The sequence below is a fragment of the Stigmatopora argus genome, chromosome 6 (genome assembly GCF_051989625.1).
Source record: "Stigmatopora argus isolate UIUO_Sarg chromosome 6, RoL_Sarg_1.0, whole genome shotgun sequence".
Lineage (NCBI taxonomy): Eukaryota > Metazoa > Chordata > Actinopteri > Syngnathiformes > Syngnathidae > Stigmatopora > Stigmatopora argus.
Window position 1 is genome coordinate 8233505 of NC_135392.1, and position 21711 is coordinate 8255215.

Below are 21711 nucleotides of genomic sequence, written 5' to 3' on the forward strand. Positions count from 1 at the left end.
AAATGTGAGATTTGTATTGTTTTGAAGTCATTACAAATGAATAGAACAGAACAGAAGAATACTGCATAGACAGAGTTTAATGTATGTTTCACTTACAGCCACTTTTCCACAGCCCATAATGCATCGCATCTTTGTGTACAGTTAAAAATACTGTTGAAAAAAGACAAAGTATTGAAATAAGCACTTATTCGTACAACAAATCCGTATCGACAAGCAAAAAGAGCGATTGAGAAAAGAGTCGAAAATATTCACAACAATGTGTTCCTTTTATCCCAATGAAAAGCATTTTTGGAGCTGTAATTGAAAGCAGAAATTGTTGTAGTAACAAATCTAATGTTTGTATCCCCTTCCTCAACCCACAAAAAAAGAGAGAAAAATCCTACCACAGCAAGTTTAGTGGTGAGGTCATGGTTACAATGTTAAGTATGTCATTATTATTTGCATCATCAACTAGGAATGTTTCATTTTCTATCCTTATTTGTGGGCTTATTTGTGAACTTTCGGACGACTTTCCAATTCACACTTTTATCAAATATACATTTTGGGCTTCTGGTAAGATCATAATAATTGGTATTTATAATGTTGTCTGAAGAACAACAGCAACAACAGTTGCTTAAAAACAGAAAATCTGCGCATTTTTTATAAGAACAATCAACCAATACATTGATTGTTCATTTCCATCATACCTATTTTGGGAGCTTTTCAAGTGAACATCATATTATCACCACATAATTACCAGTCACAAATGCTGAATAAAGCTTTTACATATCATTTTAAAATACACCATCAAGCTATCTTTTTATCTGCAGGGTTCTTCAATAGTTTAGTTAGGTGTTTACCAAAATAGAATCAACATATAAGATTTGTTTTTTTTTCTCTTGACAATGTATAATGATGTGAATAAAGGCTTTATTTGAATATAAAAACAAACCGAGCCCATTCGATACTAAAAAATTAACATGATAAGATATTACAATGTTTTTTTACAATTAAAGTTAGTGGTGAGAAAATGTAATTGTGATACACCCTGTCATCTTTTAACTCAGTTGGCTGCTTTTGATGACAATAGATGGCCAATACATTCGAAGTGGAAGGGTTGGCAGCCAATGCCAGTCTACCAAATTCAAATGCATTAGCCCCTTATAACCTTCAATGGGAGCCAAATGTAGTTCTTATTTTAAAAAGCTACTTAGGCTGGGTTTTCTAATTTATCTTTAGGCTCCAACATGAAACCTGTCTGATTACAATTCTCTTGGATAAAAAAAGCGATAATAGCAATATTTAATCTGAAGAGAAACAAAACATCTCAACGCTGCAAACGCGATAAATATAAAACAAGAACAGACTGTGCAGATGGACACACTTGAGTAGCTCCCACCCAAAATAAACCCATCATTCAGTAAACCCTAAAGGCACCATAGACAAAGATTAAAGATCCCTGTTCTCACGTGGTTCAAGAGGTTAAAAGATGTAAAGGGGAAGCCTTACATATATATATATATATATATATATATATATATATATATATATATATATATATATATATATATATATATATATATATATATATATATATATATATATATATATATCTCAGAAAAGGCTACATAGGAACATAGGGAGTTTTGCATAAAGGTCACAGACCGTCTAAAGATGGATCTGTTTTCAATTTGCAGTAGTATAAGGTATAAGATTGGACTGTTACATTCAAAGGGCAGCAAAAAGGCTTTGCTAATGGCACTCGGTCCTCGGAAAAAAAGAAGAAAGAGGGCATATTTAAAAGATAAAACATGCTCAGGGACCCTCTCTTTTGATCATGCACAGACAACACAAAACAAAGAGCAAAAACAGCAAACACATGCCGTCTCAAAATAATAGTCTCAGCTCTGTCCTGCTTTGGAAATAAACAATCCTCCCCTCTTCATTTTCTTTATCTTAGCACGAAGCTACCCACCCGCCCAGTCTGACAACGAGGCGTCAGAATCATCAATCACTACTTCCCCATTTTCTGAATCGGAATCTCCTTCCTTCCCAGGCTGGACAAACCTGCCCCCTCCCCTGCAGGTGACAGGTCGGAATGACGCCTCATTCCAAACCGGACATGAGGGGGCTGAGGGAGTTGCTACCTCCGGTATCACCGAGGGGGTTCGAAATGGAAAAAAAATCACTGAGGTTGACGAGGCAGTGAAGCAGCACTGAGCTCACACCCGACTAGTCGGGTGGCATTGGTAGCTACAGTTGGAAAGGGGGTCCACGCCTTCCCCTTCTAGCCCCTGGGAGCAGCTCGCCTCTCCGCAAGACTCTGCAAGAAAACACACAGTCAAGTCAAATCATTTCTTTTGGAATAATTAAATGATATTATCAGAGGAAAACTGTACAAAATGAAACGATACATTCACCACGGTGAACAGATATTTATTGAATTGAATTTGGGTTCATTTAATTTGAAGTACGTATTTATTTTGACTATTGAGAGCTGTTAACTCTTTATAAAGACAAGTGACTATTTATGGTCGGGAACAAATAGTATATACTATACATATATACAATGTACTCTTATGTTAGAAGAAGCCTGTGATTTGACGGAGCTAGACGTCCAATCCATTTTGACCAGGAGAGGTTGGCAGCCAGTCAAAGGAATCGTCAATGGCACTGATGGGTCCTCCCAGTTTAAATGATTGGGACGTCCATCCTTATCTTTGGCAGGGAGTTAGTTAAATACTATGAAATTATCCATAAATATAATTACATGAATTATCTATTCAATCAATCAACAAGTGCCACGGTGTATATACGTGGTATAGAAATATAATAGTTCAGTTGTTGAGAAATGGGGCCAACATTTTCTTCACTGTAACTGAGCTAACTCAATAGGACTAAAGAGAGTGAAGCAAAACATAAACTTCTCTACCGGCGAGTTGAGAGTCCTCTCCCGGATGCATCAGTTGATCTTCACTTGTCAGAGACCCTTGGTTGGGTCCTTCGCTGTTGGTGCCGAGCTGAAGACGCCTCATGTGACGGACGACCGCTGTCGCATTAAATGCTTGCTGAGGAGAGACATGAATATGATAGCCGCTTTGACTCTAGAGTGTGTTCACTGCTACATTAAAAAGTGTCAGATTGCAAATTCATGTATCATTTATTCAATGGACTTTCAATTCCAAGTCAAAAACAAAATTATTATTTTTCGTTTTGCGTAATGAAAAGAAATCTGCCAAAATTGCTTTGGTTTCCATTTGCAATCTGTTGCATTTACTGAATCATGAAGCTCAAATGTTCACGTATGGATGATTGTATAGAAAGGTCGATAAAATGTCTAACCTTCCATTTGCTTTTGGCAAAATTCTTCTTAATCTGTTCACTGACAGACTCATGGATGTTCTTGTCCAGAGCAGTATCTCCAGCAATCCTAGAATTTGTTGGAAAAAACACTCATTTTTGTATTTTTGTGAATTCTGTGTCATTCCTGAAAATGTCATAAAATGGCAACAAAGTGCAGGCTAACAAAAAGTAGAAAACTGCAGTCAAGGATATATTGTTAAATGATACATCCCAAATTGAGATGTATTGGGTTTTTCTATTTTAGGGTGGAGCTCAGTTTACTCTGGGTTGTTAGAGTAGAAGCATGAAGCATAGAAGAATGTTTATAATCACAAAATATATCAGAAAACGTATGTTATAAGTAACTAAAAACCGAAATCTCTTATCATTAAGATACATTTTAAATACAGTCACAGAGGGCTTGTAAAAAGTACCATGGATGCTGCAGGGCTTGCTCGCAAGAGTAACGTACATTGTGGTCTTTCTCCATCAGGTGGACTATAAAATCTTTAGCTGTCAAGTTCAAACAAATGACAACATTAGACACCAACATGAGAGATGCATCACAACAGCATCTCTCTCTTCTAATGAAATGATGATGTTTAGCTCAAACACTCATGATAAAACATTTCTTCCATTTCATTTTATGGGTTACCGGAATCTGAGATGTCATCCCAGTATGGTGAATCAAACTCGTATTCAGCCTTCAGGATCTGCTCGAACAGTTTGGCATCATTCTCGTCATAGAATGGAGGGTACCCACACAACCTGTAAGTTGAGAAATAACAAGCAGTGACCTATAGACATACCTGGTTAAAAGAAAAAAACTTAAACATGTAATAAATGTCTTTCTACTCACAGAATGTAGGCTATGACTCCAATAGACCAGCAGTCTACTGCTTTACTATAGGGTTTCTGTGCCAGAACTTCAGGGGCTGAAATGAAGATAATGAATGATTAAAAAAAAGATCCACGTTGTAGGTGATTATGTGGGTGACATATTTACCAACATATCCAGGAGTTCCACAGGCTGTGGACATCACACTGCCTGAACCCTCGATTTTAGACAGACCAAAATCGCTGATCATGATTTTGGAGTCTTCATCCATGCTGTAGTAGAGCAAATTCTCTGGCTGTGAGGCAGATCAGACAAGTAGAACATTAAGTCAACTATTGCCCTGAATACATTTAAAAATAAAAATAAAATAAATAAACGTCACTGCAGTGATTGTAAAAGCCCAGTGGACGTGTAGAATGGTGTATACAAGAAATGTGTTTTTGAAAAGGCAGTTGATGTCATTGCTTCAAGGCCACGTGTTTTCACTCTGGTGTAAAAGAATCAAAATAATGAAACAGAAAACCTTGAGGTCTCTGTGCACGATTCCCATGTCATGGAGGTATTTGACAGCGTCCAGAATCTGCTGAATTAGCTTACTGGCATCTTTCTCTGTGTAGAAGCCCTTCTCTATTATACGGTCAAACAATTCCCCACCAGACACCCTGAATGCACAATGGAAAAAAAACACATATATTCGTAACATGAAAACAATGTTGTCAAACATTAATAAGAACTACTTTTTAATTTGAAGGATGCAGCAACCACGTCCAAAATCCCGAAAGACGCTGTATATGTTTGAAGTTGTCGTAAAAGCAGTGTTATAAGCACCGTAGCTTGTTCAGACTGTTGCCTTGTGTAACTAATCTGTCTGCTTTATGTCCTGTGTAGATTTTAAAGCACAAGATAAGATTTCAATCAAGTGAATCCTAGCAGATAGAATCTTGTTGAAGGTGAAAAAAGAATCTGGAGCTGCTGCTAAACATTGGCCACTAGATGTCAATATGACCTTCTTTGCAGATTAGTCTCCCAATAAAAGCAATGAGAAGCAAATGGAAGGATGGATAGCTATATTCCAGTATATCATAAAATGTACACAAATCTTAAATGTGAACACTCAATTTCAAAAGAGCTCACTAATATGTTGTGTACCTGAATACTTAACCTTTCTAGTTACATTGATAAGAAAAATAAAATACACAGTTTAGAATTAAATTACTTAAAATTGGCTTGCGGCAGTGCATCCAGGTATTGTTTAAAGTGTTGATGTCTAAAAATCATTCCTAGGTGAGATAATGACCAAGATAATGATCAAATTAAAACTAAATTAATCTCGTCACCCTCGCTCTCTTTATCTTCATTTATGCCATGATTTTGAAGCCTCACCTTTATTGTGTTTAATTTTATTTTGAAATTCGAAAATACTGTACGTCAATACTCACAATTGCATGACCAGGTAGAGATGTGATTTGCTCTCAAAAATTTCTTCCAGAGTCACAATGTTGCCATGTTTAATCCTGCAAGGAAAGAGATACGGTTGAATATAATAATAAAACAAAATTCACTTCTTAGGCTAGTGGTGTCAATGGAAATTTACAGTAAGTGGTCAGATGTTGATGATGGTACAGCAGACAGCCAATGAAATACTACTCTAATTTTTGTGTTATTTAGTCATATTACCATTCCATGATTGACAGAATGCGATGAGTTTACAAACAACTCCAGAAATAATTTGTAAATATTCAGCTGTGACAATCTACACATTGGTGAGATCCACTTAACTTGCTGTCTAATGGCAGAAGTGTCAAAAAACAAAATCATCGAATCCCAATATGACTGTGTATAATGAATATCCTGATCAAATGTGCTTAATATTGCTGCATTATGAGTGTCCAGTTGACTTAAAGGACACAGTAGTGCTGGGGGTACGGTATGTGCCGGTCTGAACTCATGCTGGATTAGAGTATTGGCTATAATAATGCAGCTTCATTCATCTGCTTATCTGAGCGCAGAAGGATTGATGGACCCCAGGAAGGATGAAGGATGAACATGGGATTAAAGGCGCCTAGAGCTCGGACACATGCGAGTGTGTTCGTGCGAGCTCAATTGTGTTTGCAGCTGTTTTATGTGCTTGTGTGGGCGAGAGATGTGGCGTCGGTTAGGCTGACACTGGTCATGATGACTGGAGGGAGGCGGGAGAAAAGAAGGCTGGTGAGTCATCTGCTGACCTCTAGCATCACCTATGGCATTCACAGGGCATCGGAGCACAGAAGTGAGCAAATGTCACGGATGAGCGCATTCCACCCGTAAAACAATGGATGCTCGCTTTACCAAGAATTTTAGTAAAGATTTCAAGATCATTTCAATCACATTTTAAAGTCTCAATCAGTGACGAGATCGCGAGACACGTTTTAATCTTCTCATGGCTGATAAGCTCCCGCCAGCAGTAAGTTGATGTTTTGTGTGCCTTCGACCTTTGTTTGTCACAGTTTTTGAGTTTTAATTGCGTGCTTACGTGCACGTGTACGTATGTTTACTCAAATGCCACTCGCAATTCCACTACATTGGTAAATGTTTTTGCATTTCTTATTCATTTTAATGTCTTGATAAATAATTTTCTTATTTCTCTTTTTTTGCATACCTACATATACCTTTTTGATACAACATTGGAATACTTTTATAAATGTTAAAGGGTTTCGGCTTCAGGGGTAATATTAAAGATGATCGTAGAAAGAATTATGCTAATTCAATGTAAAATATCCTTCCTTTTAGCAAAAGTCCAAGTCCCAAAACCACTTCTGGAATCTATTAATTTTGTAAGTAACAGTACCACTTTATAGTCAAGCCTTTGTCGCTATATTCTGGCATCTTTAAATGCTAGTCAACCAGCACAATAAACTAAAAAATGGGCTTTCTCTGAGAAAAACTGAAGACAGCTCGGCCAAAAATTGGGGGATTATTGCAATATCATTTTCTTTTAAATCATACATTAAAAGTTCGCATGAGAACCTAATTTCAAAAATAATTTGCAATCAGTTTGCAAAGAATATCGACTCATTAAACCAGCAACACCAAAAAGTGTGATTAAATTTAAAAAGATTGATTTCCTACTTGCATTGCATGTGTTTGCAAGGGAAAATTGAAGATTGCATGTTAACACTAACAGTAATCAAATCATCAAATGAGAGCCTAGAAACTCCCACAGGGCAAACCTGTTTGCATGAGTTGGCTCCATTTGTTCCAAATTGTAACAGAACTGCTTGCTCACCCCCACCTGTATCCCCTCAACCATCTGTACCTCAAGTACTTGAGTTGTGTGTCTGCTGTAACCCAGGCAACAAGAGCTCTAAAAATAACTTTGGTACCAGCGCAGAAATGCCATTTTCACAACAGTCTCTAATTTTCCTTACATTAGAAGACAAATCAACAGCTTTCATGCACTCCAGTGTTTTTTGGCACAATGTTGCATTGCAACAATGAATGCCATTTGTTAACAAAGACCTGTTGTTGGGATAGTACAAAAAGGAGTTATCATGCCCAAATTAGTGGAGACCACTCACTTGTGCAACACTGCGATCTCGTTCTCAATGCTGTTTTCCTTGCCCTCTAATGCCTTCTTGGGGATGCACTTGATAGCCACCAACCTTTGGGTCCTCTTCTCTTCGGCTAAGACCACCTCGGAGAAGGCTCCTCTGAAACATACAGATATATTTTGTCGATTAAATTATTCAAAGTGTAACAGTATGTCGATCTGGATTGATACATGAATTGGTTAAGCAACGACCCAATCAAATGAGTCAAGTCGCAAAACATCTATCAACTTCATCACTTATTGGCGCTTCATTAAATAGAATGGTTTCCATTCAAATACATTGAGGATGACTAACTCTGGGCCTCAAGAGCCCCTATACAGTCATTTTTCCATATCTCCCTCTTCTACCACACCTGAATCAAATGATCAACTCATTAGCAAGTTGTCCAGAAACTTCATAACCATCCCGATTATTTGATTCAGGTGTGTTGGTGGAGGGAGACATGGAAAAACGACTGGAACGGACATGGCCACCCCTGCCCTATCCAGTCTGTTTTCCATGTCTGCCTCCACCAACACACCTGAATCATATAATCAAGATTGGTATAAAGTTTCTGGACAGCTTGCTGATGAGTTGATCATTTGATTCAGGTGTGGTAGAGGAGGGAGATATGGAAAACACACTGGATGGGGGCTCTCGAGGACCGGAATTTGGCCACCTCTGAAATACATGATATATTTCAACATCAAAGTCGTGATTTTTTTTTTAATTAAATTAACCTGTAACTAGGTAGCAAAGTATTAGAGTGGTTGAGATGTCCTCCTCGCAGTTATGCGATCGAGGGTTCAATCCACGCTGGCTTCCCATCTTCCTGTGTGGAGTTTGCATGTTATCCCTGGGTTTTCTCTGGGTATTCCGGTTTCCTCCAACATTTATAAAACATGCACAATAGACTGGTTGAACACTCTCAATTGCCCCTGGGTCTGAGTGTGAAAGGCTGTTTGTCTCCTTATGCTCTGCGGTTATTAAACTGATTGATGGCCCTTGAAGCAAATCAAATTGTGGCAGACTTATTACACACCCATTTCACTGTATGTTAGGGTATAGCCTTCTGGATGAGATGACAAACACAAGCTCAGAGCACCTGCCCGCTTTGGAGTGCTTGGAGGGGGAAGTTTGGACTTTACCAGTAAAGCTGCAGCCCCCTGTAACTTGACCCCGGAAAAGTGGCAGAACATGTATGAATTTGAGTCCTTTAAAAAAGAAAATATTATATATATATATATATATATATATATATATATATATATATATATATATATATATATATATATATATATATATATATATATATATATATTCTCTGCTGCATAGTAACCACTATACATTCTTTCTGGATGTGTTCTCTTCCTGAATATATCAAGAATAACAAACAACGGAACAGAACTGATAACATTTTCCCATGACCTACGGAAAAGCAGGGACGGACATTACTGATGGCATTCTGGGACAGTTCCAAACTTCAGATTTAAAGCCTGACAATTTCAGGGAAAATGGCAGCACAGTACAGTTCTTGAAATTCCTGGGATAACCCTAAAGTCAAATGACAATAATTTTAAAAAAGAGGTCAAATCAAATAGGATAACAATAAAGTGAATATATGGAAAAAGTATGGTTTTAACAGATATTGCACAGAATGTGGTTCATGGACTCCTGACAAAAGACGACGGCCGTTTGTTAACCATCCTAAACATCACCATGCACAGGCCCTACGCTCACATCAAACAGAGTCAAAGGGCAACACAGAGTTTGTTCATTTTGGCACAAATCCAACAGTGTAGGGAGCTCGACATTCCAAAACAGCATCTCGAGGCCTCAGTTGATGTTTACCATACGCCTTCTGACAGCGCAGAGAACTGTGGCCGATTGTCAAACGTTACACAAACAATAGCGCCATCTAGGAAAACTGTTATTAGGTTTCCTGCTTCTAAAAGATTAAAATAAAAAAACACTTGAATAGTGTTTATCCACTGTAAACAAAGACATGTAAATATTTAATAATTAATTCATCCATTTTCTCTACCACTTATCCTTACTACTATGGGCATTAAGTGGGGATCACCCATATTAAATGATTTGTTATTTGTGATTTATCACTTGTACTACTCAAAATTGCTTGTGTTTATTTTTCCAAGTACTGTGGTGTCATCCTGTGTTCTGGAAACATGAATATTAATTGACTAAAGATTCTATACTGTCCAGAAATGTGAGCTTCATTTGACCACTATGCCATTGGAGTTAAGGCTTAACAGATACATTCAAAACCTCTTTTTATTAAAATAATTTTATTTTCTTTTTTTTTTTAAGCCAAATCTATTGTATTTTCAAGCCATCTGTTCAATGAAGACATGATTGCTGTGTCAAGATGAATTCTAATACTAAACTGAGTATTTTTTTTTTATCAAATGAGGAGATAACACAGAGAAAGATTTGCGTGCGACACTGTGGCGTGGTGACAAATCTAGAACAAAAAGTAATGTACCATCTGTGCCATTGAGAGATTGGTCAAGGAGCTATGCACACAATCGAAAAAGTGTTGACTGCAGAAAGGTCAGAGAGAATGTGCAGGACCATCTGGTCCAATCAAAACTGAGAGATAATTCCAACTGGGATACTGGCGCTGAAACAAAAAGACCATCTTTGCTCTGTGGGCTGTACAAATTCAATCCAAACATTCCAACTCAAACCAGTCCCCTGCTCTGAAATTTTATATTAGTAACAATTTAATACAAGATGTGGATTAAATAGTATAGTATCCAGCTAACCTAGTAAGCATAAGCAGAAGCAAAAATTGTAAATAATCAGATAAATAAATAGACTGTTGATAAATATGAATAGTTTTGAGCATATTCCAAACAAGGGCTGTTGTGACAGACATTCCTCACACATCATATCTCTTCTGTCATAAACATATTGCTTCATCTGTAATTCTACAAGTGAGAATACCTAACAATTTGTATTCCACCTGGAATGAAACATATAATTTCAGGAATCTTTCTTGCTATTAACATATTTTTAAATATCAAAGCATATTATAAAAATAAAAATCTGGCTGGACAGTGATAATAGCCAGTGTGAAACAAACCGTGTTGGTGTGACCTCATTCTTCACACTGAAAAAGAGACCCTGTAGAAAAGGGACCAAGTATATTACTGTTGTTATTTTTACCTTGTGTTTGTCTTTCCATTCCATGTAAAGTAAAAAAAATAAAAAATGACAAAGTACTAATGGCAGCATGAAAAACACAGAATTACAGTTTTACCAATACTTGAGAATTCAAATTGTGACACAGAGCTGGCTTGTCCATCCTGGCATTAATTAGACATACGTACAATCTATTTTGATTGATATATTGAAATGGATTAGCTTTTATCACTGCCAAGTGCAATAAAACATGTTCATTGACGGCTTTCCCATTTCTAATGGAATGAATGGATGTATGTCTCTTGCTATCAACAGCAGACAATTTGTTTTTGTTTTTGACTTGCACTTTAAAGCTCATTTCATATGTGCATTTACTGTAGGTAGCTGTAATGGATCAGACAAACTGTAGTCTAAATAAGATGCAAAGCACGCAGGCTTCCATTAGGATGTCTAGTACCGATGATTAAAGTACCTGGAGAATCATTAAGTCTGCTCACTAATGTAGGAAAAAGGAAATATAAATAAAGCTGATAGGGAGCGAAAGACTATGGCTGGAGGCCAACCATTTAAGTGTATATACTTAAGAATATTTTGGGGGTATTTTGCTGGGAGCAGGTGGAGGTGCTTGAGGGGACCGTGTTTGTGTGTGTATGTTTAGATTCCAGGAACTGGCGCCACGCCTATGCTGAGCTCCACTATGCTGAGATATAGGCTTCTGTGCGAATTAGGTCAGTGCTTGGCTGAAGGACTATGGGTGTACAGAGATGGATTTTCTACTTTGGGCCAGATAGGAAACTTTCAGTTGCATTTATTTTGGGGGAAGTTAACCAATAGACTAATCAATGTCTGTGTGAGCACGGAGAAAAGAGTGGACAGTAGCCATTAGTCGAATTAATTCTGTTAGCTGAGACGTAGGATAATGTGTTGCCTTGTGCTTTGAAGTCCATGACAGGGTTTACACTTCATTCTCTTTAACAGAAGAGGATTCGGCTACAACACCCAAATGTTTACGTCTTAAAATAACAGTGCAGGCAGTCGTCGACTTTCAAGGTATACGAGTTACATCTGTTCGACTTACGACTGCAAAGGTTGTGAAGCATTATTTATGGCAGTTGCCGTGCGAGTTTTGGGTTGTTTGCGCTGTAACTTAAAAGGAAAATCAGGGGAGGATGCAGCTTCACTTTCTAACTGCATTCTAATGGTACGCTGCACCTCCGGGTTGCCAGATCACAAAGACTCGCAACCAGGGGAGGCGAACAATTTAGACACAAGGAGACAAAATTTTACACTGTGAGAGTCAAAGAGCCACCCCTGCTCCAAAATAATCACACCGTAAATATAACCAACCCATCTGTCAGTCCCGAATATGGTCATAAGTCGATGACTGCCAGTAAATTAAAAAATTGAGGCACAGAAAAAGACTTCTTCTAGTCTTGTGTCTATCCGTGAAACCAGTGAGCCATTAATGAATAGAGGACATGAGGAATAAATATAGTATTTAACATTGGATGGAGCGAAAGAGAGAGTAGGAGAGATGAAAAATAGATGAAGAGACACAGCTCACATGCTGAGAGACTCATCTGCTCCATGAAGGTGTCTGCTGTTCCTTTTTAGTCACAACTACCTTTTTAATGATCACTGTGAATCCATTTGATTCAAATCCCTCACACAAACAATGAATAATAAAAAGTAATAAAAATAGACCTCACTTAACACTCACACTTCCAAAAATAGTTTCTAGCTAAATCTCTCAGCTCCTTTGGCTTATAGATAGAAACCTTGATAACTAGAATTTCTTGAGGAGATTGTAGTCTTTTGCGGGGTGGAAAAAATAACAGCATGCGGATGGGGCATATTTTACGTGAGTAAATGCAGAAATCCATCTTATTGTAAGGATGTAGGGCATGTGAAAAAGAATAAAATGAATGAATGAGTGAATATCTTTTATTAATAAAATGTATTTCCCATTAGCTTTTGGACTTCCGTACAACTACACTGCACATTGAATAATAACAAAATAATCTAGAGGCACTTTCATGCTGCGCAATTTAAGGTTGGCATTCCTTTGACATTATAACAGCAACTATTGCTGCTCTCGTGTCCCTGAATAAGTTTAATGGCATACTGTACATGTTCATCATCTCAAATGTTTGTACAGAAGTTTATTCATGACCAATATTGGAGGTACTCTTGCCAAAATCCAGAGACGCCTGCATGAAGAACCATTTTCTTTGTAAAAGGGTTCTGAGGTATAGAGATTTCACAGGAGAGAAGGAAATCTATCGTTTTATTTTAGCTGCCATATTTTGGAACGAGGTTGACATTCAGTGATATTTTGAATGAAATATAAATTTTTATGTTGTATTATACATTTACTATTTGTGTTTTAACGGGAAACGAAAATGCTTTGCAAAGTCGAGATCATCCAAACGGTTCCCCTCACGCAACATTTTTTCATCTGTCCCACAGCCACACACAAACACACTGGGATATCGAACCTTGGCACTCAAAAGCTTAGAGCTCGCAGATAAAGTGCTGAATTGTTGATAAAATCAGTGTAATAGCTGAGAGGGAGCAAGTGGAGCAAAAGGTTTCTCTTTTAACAACCTTATAGTGCTGACATCCCATTCTCATAAATGTATGTGAAATGCCAGTCAGCTACTTCTGTGATAACAAGAATTCGATTTGGGAACAATTTTCAGTAAATTTAAACATAAATAAGGAGCCTCACTTTCGACCACCTATCGCCAACCAATGTATATTGTGATGGAAAATCATATTATTATAGAGCCAACAATAGGGAATTAAATATTGTTCAATAAGGTTTTTAAAAATCTGGTTTATTACCATTTTTTCTGCTATGTTCAAATTCAAGGGGGAAAAAGTAGACTAGAAATGGGAACTTTCTAGTTCTCCTGTTCTGTAGGTGCAAAAGTGTAGGAAGGAATATGTGCATGCATGTTATAACTAAACAGAATACGGGCATGCGCACATGGGGCGACTTTGTCACCATTCAGAGTGCCACAGACTGTCAAGGGGCAATCCATCAGGGCCAATGATTTTAGATGATTACAGTACATCTCTCTCTCTCTCTATGAAAATTTTCCCCTCTACTTCCTCCAATCCCATGGCCCCCATGGCTTCATCTCCACTCTAGGCTGAATGGCGTTCTAGTCATCCATCAACCTGTATGCTTAAACCCAAGTGCGTGTTCTCGAAAATGAGAACATGTGCATGTTTAAAATGTCAACACAGTCTGTTTGTGCAGTCGTGTAGAGAAAGCCTCGAAGCCACTGGGAATAATGGGAGCAAGAAACTATTGTAATGAACTGCTGCTTGCACGATGTTGCAAATGAACAAGAAGAGCAGGTTCGAAATGAGCACGAGACTTGGAACCCAATTTAAATGTATGTTTTGTAACAAACATACAGTCAAGCAAAAAATCGGAATATTTAGACATAAATAAGTCCCATACAAGACAATCCATTTTAAAAAATGCCGTATTAAAAGACCAGCCCAAAAAACATTGTCTAAAATGCTTCTAAAAGAAAGTGTTTATACAAATATATCCACCTGACCAAACAAATACAAAATACTTGGTTTAAATCCTGTACAAAGTATAGCGTGTAAGACTTTTCTTCCAAGTGGAGCACGCTAGCACACGAGGGGCAAAACTTCCACAGCATATGAGGTGTTAAACCAGGAAGAAGTCCCAGGTCGCAGGCACGCAAACCCAGAGAAGAAACAGACTGGAATAGATTAACATAAATAATAGCCAAGAGTAATGCGAGAAGGCCAAAGAGGATTTGAGTTGATTGCAGCGAAAGTACTGTTGCCTGTGTGCATTATTAATCCCCATCTGTTTTGATTACAAAACCTGCAACAGAAAAAAGGGAGTGACAAAAAAAACCTCCACACACACTGCTGGAAGACAACAAACATGCATCTTTCATGCACAATGCGTGAAAAATTAATTAGAACAGGAAAGAAAGGCAAGAAAATTCAAAAATGTTCAGTGCAAATTTCCAATTGCATTAAAAATGTCAAAGCCCGGGGAGAACACAGTGATCGAACCCTCAACCCCAGAACCGTGAGGCCAATGAGCTAACCACTTGTTCACTGGGCCACCTCAATAAACTTAACAAGCGCAGCAAACAAAAGTAACAATAAGAATACTTATGCGTACAGGAAGAATAAGGTTATCTCGACAATTTGGAATGTTCAATTGTTATTTCAAACTGTCATCAAGTTGGAATGTGTTTAAGAATTCATGCGTTTTATGCCAGGAGTGCAATCAAATCAGATGAAAGGTTAGTCTCAGACAAAGGGCATGCGTCACAAAGGTTGTTATAAAGGAAGTGGTTTTATAAAAGCATAAATTTGCCAGCGATTGTTGCTATCATGTTTTTTTTTTCCTCAACAGCAAGCATGATTCTTGCATTCTACACCTGTGCAGCCAGTGCTGGATTATTAATAGCAAATCAAAAAACTTTGTTTCCATAGTGACTGTTGGAGTCCATTCTGCAAAGTGTCTACAGTTGTTACCAAGACAACAATCCAGCACTAGCAACTGAAGGTGGCACACATCCTGAGTAATTTGGTGAGCCAAGGGTTGCCTGATAAACAAGCTCCTGCTACTGAGAATTGATGAAGATTATTCTTCAAGCACTCAGCAGTAATGTTTTTTTCCAGCAAATTTTCTTCACAAATTAGCTGTTACAGTCCGGCTAGGTTTTTATATGTTGCATGATAAGTCATAAAAAGGGACAACAGTTGGTTACTCAGTTGTAATGGTTATCGTCTCAAGATTTTTTTCATTTCTGTCTCAACTACTGCTCACATTAACTAATCCTGGACAAACAGGGATATGGATGAGTGTGCAGAATAGAAGAAAATTACCTTAAGCAAACACCTTAAATAAACATCCTGACATGTGACAATCAGCAAGCATGTGAAGGAACAACAAACATGTTCCAAATCAAATACCAACCAATTTTCAACCGTACCTGAAACTGAGGCGAGTGTCTCAGTATGAGAAGAAAAGCACCATCATTTGGCAAAATGAAATGTGTTATCCTCAAGAGGAGCACATAACACAGAGACATTCAAATAGGACGATGATGATTTCCCATAGCCGGAGGAGCCAAATTACCTTACATTTTGAAGATTGCCCTATATAGCTATGAAGGGCCTTCTACTCACACGGAAGCTATACCGCATTAGTAGCCAGGCCTCTGACACAAATGATGAGAAGGCCTATCCTAATGACACGCAATGGCTGATTCCACCATCCATCCGAAACAATAAGCACATGCACGCTATGACATGGCACAGGGACACAATGTCCTCGGGAAGTTAAGAGGTTTAATAGAGACTGTAATGCCCCAAGAAAAGCAAACTAGGCAAATAAGGCAGGCTCACACACATGCACACTCACACACACGACTCACAAATAAAACACACACACACACACGCACTGCCGGCATCTCTCGGCAGTAATCCAAGGCCAAATGCTTCTCTCATACTGCAGTGTTTAACCTTCCAATGACTGTGGCAAATGATGTCATGCACAGCCAACTGCTAAAATGAGAGTGATTAGGAAATTATTAAGATAAATGTCAAAACATACATAAGGTGGACTTCTGTCAACTCACGCCTCTCACTCACCAGCCGAGTCGCCAAATATTAAGAAATGAATCTGTGGAAATGTTTTACATGCATACACGCACATTATACATATTTTGTGATGAAACCTATAATTTTATTCAGGATATAAATTCAATCCTTTTACAGTAACAGTTTGGAAAATGACAAAGGCATTTTCGCAGTGAGACAGATATATCATGACATCATCAACAAGTGTTATGACTATTGGATGACTAAATCTGTACTCTCGACCTACTTTTTGTCATCTAGAACATGCAGGGTCAAATGTTTTGAGACACTTTACCATTCAGGAAGATGTGGAAATTTCTCAAAACGTTTGATCGATGCTCAACTTTCATCTTAAAACTGCCGTGTTTGGTTGTAGCACTTTTTCTAGTGGAATGTTTTGTACACCTAAATGATCCATTGGAGTCCGATGGAGCATTGCAGGCATAACTGCTATCCAAGTGTGTACTGTTCACTTTTCCACTTGCTTCTTCAACTTCACAGTGCAGAAATGTCACGGTTCTTTCATAACAGTTTAAAGTAACTGCATTTCCTCAAGAGGCTCTCTAAAGTTGACAAGTTGAGTTCATTGTGGAGGTTTTTTTTAACAGTGTCAACCTAATAAGCTTAATTTTAGTGCACAGCTTTTTGATATGTGATGAGAAATTAACTGGCTGCAAATTTTAAACTACTTGGTGTAAAATAGCTTTGAAGACAACTTAGTGTATCTAAAACTAATGAGTTGAATTATGGCCAACCACCTGAATTCTTCCATCTCATGTCGCCATAATAGGTCTTTACAACCATGTTGGAATTGTAGACACACCACATACTAAAAATGTTAAAATACTCTAATAAAGAAACATTTATAGCTGATGAAGAAACACAAACCATACTTACGTTCCGAGGATATCCTTAAAGTCATATTGCTCTTTTACATCTGATGTCTTTTTCTTCCAGGAATGGCAGTCATCACCCAGCGGCATCTTCTTATTGTGATGGTCAGAAGCAATACTAGATAGAGAAGAAAAAGAGGATCAAGCCTAGTGAACATTACTACCCAAAATCTTTTCACATCTGACGGTCTTTCAATCAAAATGCAGCAATGTAGTTCCAAAAAACGTCCATGTAGTTTTTTGAGGTTAGCTTGTGTTCACATGATATCATTCATTCATGCGACATCATTTCAGTCCCATGAAACAGATGCAGTGAAATAACTTTAGCCAATAAAATATGACTTAAACTACTGAGCTATACTCACAGTAGTGGTCAAAGTTCTACGGCCGAACTTGTACATGTTGACTATGTTAGTGAACCAAAGTGGGATGACATTTTATAACCAATAGATTTACTGCCTGATTGCCATTACATATAGTCCTATCCAGAAATAGTCTTCCCACTTTGCCTCTAGATAGAAACATTTTCCATGGCATTATGCTGTTGTTCTGTCAATAGTTTGATTTTTGGGGGGGGCTTGTTGTCCTTTGCATTAGCCCAAATGTGCACCACTTCCTGCTGTGTCATCATGAAGTGTATATGTGACCAAATGTTGGACAGCAGAATATCAAAAGTGGCAGTATTTGCACACATTATGGGAAATCCATGTTGAAAGTGAAACTTAAGATATTCTTAATGGTCGTCTTTTCCTTATTTTACACGTGATCCTTTGATTTCAATCATTTTCCCTGTAAGACCAGAACCGTATCTCTCATTTATGATCCCCTCAATATTTACATAGTCGTAACACACAATATTCTGTGGGCCTTGAAAGATGAGTGAAAAGGCTCGAAATCGGCTGGCATCTTTTGCAGAAAACGCTTTGCACTAAAAGCAATAATAAGTCAACTTCAAAACACTACTCAATGGTAATGTGTACACAGCTAATGACTTGTTTGGAATTATAGAATTGAAATGTTGCTCATACTTGCTGAGTGAGAGTGATCACAGAGCACCTTAGCTGTCAGAGACATCATCATCAAAACCCACGGTGTCTCAAACACAAGACTTGGCAGACTAAAATAGCTCAGTTGATATCAGTGCCTCACGCCTTTTCTGTTCTTGCTGCATGCAACTACATACTTCCCTGTTAGGCCATATAGGATGATGTAACATTGAGTTTGTTAGAGACAATAAAAAGTCAAGTAAATGATCCCCATGTGGTTCAGTGTTTCTCGTACAGACACGCAGAAATGGGGGCCTATGAGTGATTCGTGCTTGGGTATGTTCTATTATTTGACAGTGGACGAGACCATATTATAGCAGGCATTTATCCGATATACTTTAGATGCCTATCACACACACACATACACATCGGGTGGTCTTCTCACTGCCTTTACCAGTAGCTTTATATTTGTTGTCATAGAAACCCAAATAGGGCCTCAATGGTATTTGAGAGTCCAAATTGCTTTAGTGCCTCACAACAGGTTGCAGTTGAGATGCAAATCATAGGGTCACTTTGGTGGACAAACACATTTGTCTGATTGAAAGAGTATGATTTTGTGTATAAGTCACTGGCGATAAGAACATGACGATCAGTTATGGTTATCCGCTGTGGTGATGAATATTAATTCATACATGTAACAAGAGATGCAAATACGATTTAAGGAAATATCACGTGACATGTTTCTGGATTTGACGTGGTTGTATTTGACTATTTACAAACTTGTAAAGAAACCAAATGAGGCCATGATATTTTTTTGTCTTCATACCTAATAGTCAATTGTGCAAGGTCAATTTAAAACACTCACTTAAGTTAGCAAAATGAAATCAAATTAGTGCCGAGTGTCTTAGAAGGCCTGCGGTCAACAACAAAAAGAAAAACTAATGATGCAATTTTGTTCACCCCACTTCTGCATTTATGGTGAAACTGCTGAAGAAGAAAAAACAAGTCATGTTCACTTTTTGTGCATAAATTATTGCCCTAAAATACAGGAAACAGAAAAAAAGAGGGAAAAATCCTACAGGGGACTTTTCAGTGATGGAACTGACACCTTTTAAACTTGTTGCAACTTCTTGAATAAAATAAACTATTATTCCTTTTTGATAAGGACTAGATTACAAGATTCAAAGATGAGCGCAAACTGAAGGTAAAAACATTGTAAATACTGGGAGGAAAACATTTGAAAATGTGGGAAAGACGAGGAGAAACACATGCTGGGTGCCAGATGAGAATTAATCATGTCTACTAGAGACATGACCTTTGGTCTGTTGGTTGAGCCATGTTGCTTGCAATTGGGGAAAAATTGAGGTCAGAAGATGCACAAGAGCAAGAAAACAAAGTCTTCAGCTCTCACATAAACAACATGCAACACACAGCCTTTTGCAGGTGGACACAAAGAGAGTTAGTTACTGTACTCACTGGTTTCCCATTCCTGTGATGAGCATGGACAGAAGAGACATACACACATACACAATAACACAATGACATGCGTGCTGCTTGACTGTGAAAATTATTACACACATTACTTCACAAACATACAAAGCAAACATTCAAATTGCTAACTCGCCCGGATATTTGTTTTTAACGTGTACAAATATTGATCCAGACACACCTTCATTGTGTTGCATAAATTGACAGACAATTATCGCACACCACCAAACTGTGAAGGAATCTTCTGCTAAATTTCGAGCACAAATACATAATTTGTAATGAGTCTTTTCCTCAACAAAAAAAAAATCATTTCACAAATATCTTAATTTTTTCAAGAGATTAATATACTTAGTGGGCCAAACAGTTCATACAGTAAAAATCAGGGCACAAATTCTGAGGTGCTGACATGTGCACAGATGGCAAAAGTAATTGATACTTTAAATATGGAGTCAATAAATGTTCTGAGTAATTGAAAAAAAAAAAAATTCTGAATGCTTTTTCATTATTTTTAAATCAACCCACTGATTGGCATGTAGCTATAGCAGGCACAATAAAAATGTGGGGTCACTGGATATATTTAAGTCACCAGCAGAGTTTCACCACCTCATTATAGATGAAAGATGGTCTTCTGTTGCAACACCAATTACAACCAGTGAAAATGTCTCCAAGCAACATGTGATATTTAAAGGGAATGAGAGGAGCCGCTTTTATAGGCAGTAAATCATTTCAGGTGTGTTTACGACAACAGTGGAGTCGTATGCTTTTTTTTTTAAATACGGGTGGAGGCTCCAATATTGGAATACCCCTAAATGTGTGTTTTTTTCTCCATTGGATCATTCATCCATGAAGTCAGAATATCATTAAAAAAAACTAATGTGCACCTCATGGTAGTTGAATTCAATCGGCATCAGAGAAAAGAAAAAAAATAGGTTGACTGGAATCAATCTGGTTTTGGAATCTATGTTCCATAATTTCTTTGGATAATCATATAATGATGAAAATTATGTATTGTGACAAGTTTATCATATAAATCGCAGAGTGATTTATGACATCTATATTGGAATGTAAATAAACAGTGACATTTCGGTTTCTGGTTTTAAAAGAGAGAGAGAGAATATGGTAACATATCATATTGGTTCAAAAACAACACAGATTTTTCACTTTACTGCTAATGACAACAAAATTAGTTCTGTGGAAACACAAAAGTACTAACATGGATTTCCTGTTAGTTCACTTGTCACTGTCGTCAAAGAGGCACCCTACATGTCATTTTTTTCTTATCTTATACAATCAGGAAATCTTATTTATACAATGACTAAATAGGCGTTTATGGGGGATCTATGTCATCAGGTTTGAAGTTTAATACAACCTCCGTTGGAGAGGCCACGTTCAAACCCTCGTGCATAGTTACAGTTGCACTGGTTTGATTCAAAAATTGAAAGTCATGACAGAAAACAGATGTTGCGCTCACCATCCCCACTGCCCCACTTCACATTTGCAAAAAAGAAGCCCCATGTCCGGGCTACTGAGAGAGTGCCAGTCGCTAAAAGTAACAGCGATTGTCCGTCCTACCTTCGGCTTGACAGCGAGAGACGTCCGATGGCCGAGATCCGCGCGCGTCTGTCCCCAAACTGCCGGCTGCTTCGCTCTCTCGGGGGAGTGGGCGGGGCTTCAGTGAACTGCCGGAGGAGGCGGGGTTACGATCAGGAGATGCACACAGGTGAATGAATTCTTGTCACCTGCTATTTTTACAGCCTCTCTTTAGGTCTTATTTAGGTATTTATGTTTTATATAGA

At 37.8% G+C, this 21711-nt stretch overlaps 1 protein-coding gene across 2 annotated transcripts; it reads right to left on the reverse strand.

Moving 5' to 3' along the window:
• Positions 1 to 1570: 1570 nt before the first annotated feature.
• camk1b (calcium/calmodulin-dependent protein kinase Ib) lies at positions 1571 to 21624 on the reverse strand. 2 transcript variants are annotated; one of them, XM_077602110.1, is made up of 13 exons: positions 21488 to 21624; positions 19904 to 19916; positions 17446 to 17559; positions 7717 to 7848; positions 5599 to 5673; positions 4683 to 4821; positions 4328 to 4454; positions 4181 to 4256; positions 3977 to 4089; positions 3756 to 3834; positions 3322 to 3409; positions 2912 to 3047; positions 1571 to 2302 (listed from the first exon to the last, which is right to left on the reverse strand). In XM_077602110.1, exons 2-13 carry the CDS (start codon positions 19912 to 19914, stop codon positions 2202 to 2204), a joined length of 1191 nt encoding a protein of 396 aa, XP_077458236.1. In that variant the 5' UTR covers positions 19915 to 19916; positions 21488 to 21624; the 3' UTR covers positions 1571 to 2201. The 2 variants fall into 2 exon arrangements, with proteins under 2 accessions (XP_077458236.1, XP_077458235.1); XM_077602109.1 differs by lacking the exon at positions 19904 to 19916 and having other exon boundaries at positions 1573 to 2302.
• Positions 21625 to 21711: the final 87 nt, after the last annotated feature.